The 10428-nt window shown below is 26.1% G+C and overlaps 1 protein-coding gene across 1 annotated transcript; it reads left to right on the forward strand.

Annotated features, from left to right (window-relative positions):
• The first annotated feature begins 3446 nt into the window (after positions 1 to 3446).
• Positions 3447 to 4600, forward strand: LOC124919391 (protein LIGHT-DEPENDENT SHORT HYPOCOTYLS 4-like). The gene has a single exon (XM_047459624.1). The coding sequence runs from the start codon at positions 3708 to 3710 to the stop codon at positions 4374 to 4376; it is 669 nt and encodes a 222-aa protein (XP_047315580.1). The 5' UTR covers positions 3447 to 3707; the 3' UTR covers positions 4377 to 4600.
• The last annotated feature ends 5828 nt before the right edge of the window (positions 4601 to 10428 follow it).

Raw genomic sequence — 10428 nt, forward strand, 5'->3', positions numbered from 1 at the left:
ACCTACATACCTAATATCTTAGGTAGTGTTTCTTCTTTTCCATAGATTTGCATCTTTCTTTTTAATGAGAATCCTTAGTTAAGAGAGAATGGTCTGCTAGAGAAGCCCTAAGTTGTGATAAATGTTTGAGTTCTTGATATTGGTGCGAAAGAAATATATGTTAGAGGGTTAAAGAGAGACATGAGATAAAGTTTATAGTATTAGAACAATGGCTTGTATGATTAGACCTAGAAATTGCGATTTTGGTTACAATCGAGTATACGGTTACTACTTGTTGTTGTATACTCAGTTCTTAGTATAGAACAAATATGTAAATATATTTGTTTGATTTGTTGAATGTATTAACATTATATGATAGATCTTTTGTATTTTTAACTGCAGTGACTCCTCAAAAGCAGAGGATGAAGCATATGATTGGAAAATCAATATTTTAGGTGTTAATACATGAATGTTATAAACTACAATAGCATGTCTTTTTAATTGCAGTGTGTTATTACTCTATGTTTATGATTGTAATTTTTTTTTAGTTTTAATTACAGTTCGTAAAAAATGATTATTGATGTTTTTAGTACTTTTTAATGAATATTATTAGTTTGGCATTGATGTTGCAATTGTGTAATCACATTCACATTTTTATTTTATTTGACATTATTGTATAAAGCAAAAAGACTTAGAATAGGAAGTTGCACTAGTTTAAAATTCTATTTCAATCTATCAATACTTTGTAATAAAAAATATTTATAGATTGTAATAAATAAATTATTTTCAAATTTTGTCATAAAACAAAATAAAAAAGAATTAATATTGAATATGTTGATAGTTTTTTGGAGAAATAATTCAAGGGTTAAAAATCAACCATCAAAATAGTTGGAGAGTCAAAAGTAAACTATCATAATAGTCGGAGGACTTTTGATTAGAACCGTTATGTTTAACGAAAAATTGACAGAAGAGGCATTAGTGACCCTTTCTGAAAATTTGAAGGACAATTTGTTTTAAAAATAGTTTAAGAGTTAAAAGTAAACGATCGAAGTGATTTGAAGGTCAGCTAGGTAATTTGCCCTATTTTTATTTTATTTTTGTCAAATTTGTTTAGATATTTTTTTATGTGATTTTTTATGGTTTTATTTAAACAAAGTCTAAATTAAAAGGTTTTCTTAAAAAAAATAGTATTTTCTTAATGTTTTGATAAAAATAAAATAAAATGGGAAGTTAATTAAATTATTTAAATCTGAAATCATACTTTGACAAACAAGCCCTAAAATCAACAACTTTTTCTCTTCGTCCCATCATTTCAATTCCCCACTCATTACTGTCCATCCACTCCCACGAAAACAAAACTACTTTCTTTCCCTACTCCCTCTCTTTAATATTTCAATTTATCATTTTTTTCATTATCAATATAAGTTTTATTCTTAATTTGTCATTGTTTTTACTCTCATTTCCCTGTTTAATTCAATTTCTATAATTTATCAAATTGCTTAAATATGAAACTCATTAAATAATTTTTCTTTAAACAAAACTCAATTTCTATAATTAATCAAATTGCTTAAATATGAAACTCACTAAATAATTTTTCTTTAAACAAAACTTAATGCATCTTTTTTTACAAGAATTTAGAGCTCTTGTGATAGGGGAAGAAATGGGAAAGAGAATTAGTCACTTTATCATTAGCTGAGGAAATGATAAAAGGCTAAGAGAGAAAAGAGAGAAAATTTGTTATTTTTTCAGCAAATCAAATTGTGTCGAGTTATTTCCTCCCAAATTCATTTTCCCAATCATTTATCATATTTTTAACAATAAATTATTAAATTCATTAACTAAAATACAAATTTTAAATATAAAAGACATTACATTAATTCAACAAACCAAAAACTTAAATAACATATTTTTTTATCGAATAATTCTTTTATTTATAAAATCTTTAAATAAGCAACATCAAACAAGCTCTTAATCACTAATTTAAAATTATAGATAACTTAATTTTAATCAAACAAATATTATTTTTCAAAAAATAAAATCCTTAAAAATCAAAAATCAAAAATAAGCTCAACAGTTAAACAAAATCTTATTTGATATTCGTGCTAAATGTTGGTTGCTTAATTTATGATTCAGTTTGAATTTCGTTTGATAAGGTTAAATGTCTATTTTCTCTCCACAAAATTGGTTTAAATAATTAAGGCCCATTCACTTTGTGTTTTTAAAATAATTCAAATAAAATTAATTTTTTAATTAATTAATTTTCAACAATCACATCATTTTTATTAAATAAAATACTAAAATATTATATATTTTAAATTATTTTATTTATATATATCAATACTTTTTTAAGTCTTTTTACTAAAAATAATCAATATCTCTTCAAAATTATCAACAATCATTATTTTTTTCTCCATTTAGGTTTAAAAAAAATCACAATCCGAACAAAGTTTAAGTTTCTTTTTTTAACTTTTTTTAATAAATTATCTCTATAACATAAATATTATTCTAACCCGTCAATCACTAATCACTAATTTTATACTTAAAATATTCTTATTTTAATTTTACTAAATTTAAATTTTAAATATAAAAAGACATTTTATAAGAAAAAATGATTGGATGATGTTGGCATAACCCACGACATTTATTTCAACTTAAGTCGTTAAAATTGAACGATAAAATCTGATTTCTTAAAAAAAAAATTTATGGCCACTTGAACTATATCTTTATAGGTTAAAATTAGAAGGTTAACAATACATAACTAAACCAATTAAAACTCAAGAAACATAATCTTGTCCGGTTTGAATTGTTTTCAATAACTAAAATCCAAAAGACATCAAATCATTCTCCCTTTCATCTATCACATCACATTTATGAATTAAAATATTAAAATATTATTTTTTTAAAATTATTATTTTTAATTTATTTTATATATTTACCACTCATAAGTTAGTTCGGATTTGAATTATTTGAATAATTAGGTGGGGAAAAAAATAATGATGGTGGATGATTTTGAGAAGATGATAATTATTTTTGATAAAAATATCTAAAAGTATTGATATATAAATAAAATAAAAAATAATAATTTAAAATATAGAATATTTTATTATTTTAGTTAAGGAAATTATTGATGTAATGATTGAAAAGTGATGGATTAAAAAATTGATTTAGATGAAAAAATTTTAAAAACTAAAGTGAACAAGCTCATAATCAATAATTATTTTTTAAATAATAACATGTCCTAATTTTTTTTATCCAACAATTATTTTTAAAACAAAAAACCTAATATCAAAGGAGCTAGCTTATTCATTGATTTCATAATTAAAATTATATGTTGTTAAAATCAGTGTAGTAAGTAATTGCAATTTATTTTCCATTTGAAACGAATTAACTATCCTAAGTTTAATCAACTAAGCATATGAAATAAATAAAAGAGTTCTTATTTGAGAAAGCGAATCCACGAAAGGAAAAGGCTAAAACCATCCATGAACAGTTAATGTGTTGTAGCCTTTCAAAGGTTTTCTTTAGTATTAAATCAAACATTTATATACAAACACAAAACCCTTTCTTTCCTTTTCTCTCTCTCTCTCTCTCTCACTCTCTCTCACACACTCTATTCTATCTCTCTTTCTCATACCCTAGTCGATCGCTGTCATATAAAATTATCTAAATCCAACCCCCGAAAATGGATTTAAGGACTAAGATCCTTACAATAACTGTCTACCTCCAAAATGGAATCGAGCTCATCCAATGATTTCAAACTAGATCCATCCAGATTCATAAATATTCTTCATCAAATCGATCCCACAGTCAAATTTACACAAAACATGGATTCCAACACTCTAGAAATCAACATTTCAAACCCACTCATGACATCCATGATCACCACTGTCAGCAGCAGCAGCAGCAACAGCCACTCGGCCGCAGCTCCGATGACCTTCAGTCGATACGAGAATCAAAAACGCCGCGACTGGAACACCTTCGGCCAATACCTTAAGAATCATCGCCCACCACTCTCTCTCTCTAGATGCAGCGGCGCCCACGTTCTTGAATTCCTCCGCTACCTCGATCAATTCGGAAAAACCAAAGTTCATACACAAATCTGCCCTTTCTTTGGTAATCCAAACCCACCTGCCGCTTGCCCTTGCCCGCTTAGACAAGCTTGGGGTAGCCTAGATGCCCTCATCGGCCGCCTCCGCGCCGCCTACGACGAAAACACCGGAGCACCGCCGGAGTCTAACCCATTTGGGGCCCGCGCCGTCCGTCTCTATCTTCGAGAAATCCGTGACTCTCAGTCCAAGGCTAGAGGAATTAGTTACGAAAAGAAGAAACGAAAACGTCCCCCTCTTCCAGCTCCGCCGCCGTCCGGGATCATGTTTCCATCTTCCACGACGAGCTGATCAAAATATCACGGTATCTTATATTTAAGACATCTCTCTCTCTCTATATATATATATATATATATTCAAGTTTTAATATTCCTACAAAAAAACAGCTTCATATATATGCTAGAATGAATTATATGTGGGACGTTAGTGATGTTTTATTGAGATTATTGTGGTTGTTGCAGCTTCTTTCTTTATGTTTTAATTAATTAATGGTTATTGAAAAAAAGACATTTGATATCTAACTTTCATCTTGTATAAAAATAGTAGGAATTTGATCAAAGTTCGCAATTACTAGGGTTAGGGTGTCTGTGACTGCCATGACTCCTTATAAACCCTTATTTGTCACTCGAACTAGGTTAGCTTAGGATGAAAATATACAGTCACTGTGATCTTATTTTATTATTACTTATAATTTTTGAAGAGTAGAAACCCTTGATTAATATATTATAATATTTTTTTTACCGTTACCATTTTAGGGTTCTTCACTCTCTATAGAGAATTAGTTTCTTTTGTGATTATATATAATGATTAAATTTATTTAACATTTGGGTTAGATTTTGCATTGAGTTATTAACTAGGGTTTGCAAAAATTATTGAATTTCAAACTAAATTAACTTTATGTTGATGTATATAAACATTATAGATATATAATGAATTGAGTGATGGAAATAATATAAGTATTTGTAGATATTAAATATGAATAAATAAATAATATTTAAAATTGGAAGTGGATTCGTGGTTGTTTGAGGGTAATATAAATATTAAATAAAATTTAAAGCTGGATCCCTTACATTATTTGAAATATGACAAGTAATTGATTTGGCATATCATGTTGCGTCTCTTTTTTTAGTTCTTTTTACTGCTGCATGGTCTTGGCAAATCACTCTCTCTCTCTTTCCCACTTATGGAGTGAGCTCAAATTCTGCACAAATCAGACATTTATTTGCAGTGTACTGTTCTTAATTTCATAAATAAAATAAATAATATAATAGTTTGAGCCTAGCTAGCTAGCTTATTATATATGCTGAATGATTATTTGAGCCAAATGAAATGAGTTATAATTAAACCGGATCATACTGCCTAATGTGTGCATGGTTTTTTCAATTAAAATCCATTGTATAATCCATTTCTCTATTGTGTCAAATCATACTGCCTCTTTTGTACTTACATATGATACCCAAATGGGAAGAAATTCTATTTACTCATTCAATAAAAACATGCAGCTGGTAGCTAGCTAACATTGGATTCTTCTTACTTTATAAAAAAACTTACAAATGAGCCTTCGATCTATTTAAGGGCGGGACCCTTACAAAGGAAAAATAGAAAGAGGGTATATATATATATATATATATATATATATATATATATATATATATATATATATATATATATATATATATATACTGGTGGTGGTTGGCAGTGTAGATCATCATATTAATTTGTTTGTTTCCATTTGGAAAACAAAACTATATTATATTATATTATGATTTAATGTAATATTTGTCAATGATTTTGTTGATGTTGGGCCGACAGATGCCTGAGACGATTCTCATCTTCATGACTTTTTGTTGCCTTGTAAATATGTAAAAATAATTGTCTAGCTTGATCTCTAATTTAAGATAAAAATAAATCTTTTTTATTTGTTGTGTTAAGGGAGGAAATAATAATTAAGCAATTGGTGTTTTTTTGCTTCAAGAATGAAATAGTGGAAAACCAACAACCCTAGCTACAGTATATATCCCCTGCACAATTAATGGCTCTAGGGATGGGGTTTAACAAGGCCCTGTTTGGTTTTGGGTGGTCGGTCAAATAAAAATTTACAACTTTATGTTGTTAATTGTTTGTATTAATAGATGTATTAGAGTTGCAAATAGGGATAACATAACAATTCGGCGGATCAAAACCGGAATGCGATTATCATTTCCGTTCATTCTATTTCGGGATTATTTTAATATCATTTTTGTCCCATTCGATTTCGAGAAATCTCCATGACACTGATATAAAGTATTCTCTTAAAAAAAAATAAAACCATTTCATAAAATTATATAAACAAATTTATTATTATTATAATATATATTATAAAGTATTAAAATTTTATATTATTATAAAAAATAAACTTAAAACTCTTATAAAATATGAATAAATAAATATATTAATGATGTTAATATATGTAATTGAGTTTATTATTATTCAGTGTTAATTGAATTTTGGGTTATATTAATTGATTTTCTCAATGAAATACTAATTAAATTGGGAAAGTGCTTAATGGAACATTTCGAATAAAAAATCACATCAAAAAGCACGGAACGACGGAAAATAATTCATATCTTTAGTTGAAAAAATAAAAGTTTACAATAAAATATAAATTATTTAATTAAATATATAAATAACTACATTAAAAAATGGAAACATAACAAAGCAAGATAAGTGTAAAAGTTAATAAATTTAACTCACCATAAGTTAATATGTTCATTAATTATTCTTTAAATGGTCGTGAACAAGAGAAATTAACAGAGACCATTCGTATAGAAAATTGCGTGACAGGATAAAATTGACATCTTAAAAAACAAAAGTTTACAATAAAATACAAATTATTTAATTAAATATATAGATAACTACATTAACAAAAAAATGAAAACAATACAAAGCAAAATAAGTGAAAGTTAATCAATTTAACTCACCATAAATATTTAAGCTTGATCATTAATTATTCTTCAAATGGTTGTGAACAAAGAGAAATGTTATCATGCATATATAGACATATGAGTTAGATTCATGTTAGATGGATTAGTAAATATTTAAATATTTCTAAATAATATTTTAAATTAACTATAGGTCAAGTGTAAGAAATTAAATGTCTTAAATTTCAATTTTCAGTTAAAAAAAACAGGGTAGCAGCTATCTAACACACCAAATAAATCAGGATAAGCAAATAAGTTGTTGAATGAAGTAGGGTTATCTTTTTAATGTAAAAGTGGATATATGAACACTACACAAATATTTGTAACATTTGGATTATACATCCCAAACCATATATAAATGAACACATGAATGTTGGTAAAACCTTTTTAACAAAAATAAATTTTGTTGCAAAATTAAGTTAGTGGTTGTTGGATTATAATTTTTAAACACTCTTAATATAAATATAATTTTATTTTAATACTAAATTTGTTTATTAAAATATTAAAATATTTTATCATTATATATAAATATACTTTAAGTTTTTTTATCTTAAAAAAAAATCATTTTATAAATTAACCTCAATTAAGATTTTTTAAATAATTCATATATAATTATTTTAATTCGATCTATAAGGAACCATATTTTTTCTTTAACTAAAGTTTATTATTTGTATTAAGATTCTACTACTCCACATTTATGAGATAAATACTTTGTGGAAAAACATTGTAGTTGGAAATCAAAGATCTAAAATATAAGGAAAATCTATATATATAAAAGGAAAACAAAAATACGGATAAATTTATTACAAACATGCTCTAAATTCAGGTGGGGAACATTAGATGTGAAAATTGGGTATACATTATTAAATACTAGGAAGATCCCGTGCGATGCACATCGGATAATAATATATTGTTATAACGTCCCACGTTTATCAAATTTAGTGTCGAAATTAAAATATATAAAGTATTATTAGCCTAGTTGGTTAAAGAGTTGCATTTGTTTTATTAGGTTGTGAGTTCGAAACATACTTATAGCATTTTTAATTTTATTTTTAACCGTTTTAAGTTTATGGGCGGGTCAACCCAGAATCCAATCCAAATATCCATTTACTCTCACATATATATCCAAATTCACCACAGCTCTCGATCCGACAATACAGACACTTTCAAAATTAAGCATCATTATTTATATATATAGATTAGTTAGTTAAAAATGTCTCGCGTTCAACAAATTTAGTGTTGAATTTAAAATATAAAATGTTATTAGCCTAATTGATTAAAGAGTTGTACTTGTTTTGTTAGGTTGCGAGTTCGAAACATATCTATAGCATTTTTAATTTTATTTTTAACCGTTTTAAGTTTATGGGCAGGTCAACCTAGAATCCGACCAAAATATTTATTTACTCTCACATATATATCCAAATTAACTAGAGCTCTCGAACCGGTAATCCGGACACTTTCAAAATTAAGCATCATTATATATATATATATATAGATTAATTAGTTAAAAATGTCTCACGTTCATCAAATTTAGTGTTGAATTTAAAATATAAAGTGTTATTAGCCTAGTTGGTTAAAAAGTTATATTTGTTTTGTTAGGTAGCGAGTTCAAAACATACCTATAGCATTTTTAATTTTATTTTTAAACGTTTTAAGTTTATGGACAGGTCAACCCAGAATCCGATCCAAACATCCATTTACTCTCACGTATATATATCCAAATTAACCACAGCTCTCGACCTGACAAAATTCGAACACTTTCAAAATTAAGCATCATTATATATATATATATATATATATATATATATATATATAAAAGATAGAAAAATCTATTGAAACTACAACCTTTCTTAATAAAAAAAATATTTAAATATATATATATATATTTTTTAAATTACCCATAATTCATTTAAATAACTTTATTAAAATATTTTGTAAAATCTACTAAAAATGTAGTTAAATCATTCAAATAAATATTAAGTTGAAAACCCGTGACTTTTATTTTGTTATAAAAGTCTTCGCAATAAATTTTGTGAAAATATTAGGTTATGTTTATAACTTTAAATATGAATGCTAGCTGTTGTATAAATGACTAGTTCAGCGAAGATGGAAAATCAGTTGGAATCAACTGCCACAAAACTACGTCCTTCATCGATAAAAAAAAATATATATATATATATATATATTTTTTACATACCCACAGTTTTTACACTTATTATCCATAACAAATAAGATTAATTTAAATAAAATAAGGCATACATGTTAATAGATTTTCAAAAAATAAGCACAAAATTTAACTTTTATTGAATATTATATAAAAATATTTTCACAAGTATAAAATATACTGGAACTATTCAAAATGATTAATATGAATATTAAAAATTAAATTCCTAAACAAAGCTAGTTAGATTTAATCCGTGCTAGGATGTGTTTTTTTATAAGAAAAAACTTATTATAAACATAATTTATTCATTTTCTAATTAATGACATCCTTCATATTTAATTAAAATCTTATACTTAAAATATTATTCTTTTATAATTATACATTAAAACATAAACAAACAATCGAGTCAATTAAAAGTTTTTTTTTTTTTTTTTTATGTAATAGGCAGAATGAGAATGAGTGCAAAATGTATTGGGTGAATTAAATTTTGTCTGTACAATTAAGTTTTATGTCATTATTAATAATAATTCTCAAGGATTTTTTTAGAGTTTCAGATAGTTTAGATAGAGTGATCCACTCTTTCTTTTCTTGTTCGTTATTGTTATGAAAATTCTCTAAAAAAATGATAGTATTTGCAAAAAAATCAAGACTCATCCGTGGAGTGAGTTGTGGGTCATGAATATAAATTTTTCTTTATCACATTTGATTTTCACTGATGACATGCTATGCATTTTTCATGCTACCTACAAGAATTTTAAATACATTCGGGATATTTTATGGTATTTGGTGCATGTTTCGGTCTTCGAGTGAATCTTAATAAATCAAACAACTTTTTTCTCAAAACATGTTTCGAATAGAAGAAGAATGATGTTGGCAAATGTACATTGAGTGTTAAATTACGATTCAATGTCTCTTGGGATCCGATTATCACTAAAATAAAATGTAAACTGTCTTGATGGAAAAATAAATAATCTCGAAAGAGGGTCGAATAATTCTCATTAAGAATATATTGTCATTTATGTCCACATATATGATGCATTTATTCATTATTCTCAAGAATGTGTAGTGAAAATGGAATGAATAATGTGTAAATTTTTATGGAGATCTTCTAACCCATCGTTTTGTCATTCAATTAGTTAAGATAATGTTAAATGTTTTAAAAATCAAAGAGGTTTGAATATTCGAGATATTATTTTCTTTAATAAGGCTCTTCTATCAA

This window comes from Impatiens glandulifera, chromosome 1, assembly GCF_907164915.1.
Source record: "Impatiens glandulifera chromosome 1, dImpGla2.1, whole genome shotgun sequence".
Classification (NCBI taxonomy): Eukaryota; Viridiplantae; Streptophyta; class Magnoliopsida; order Ericales; family Balsaminaceae; genus Impatiens; species Impatiens glandulifera.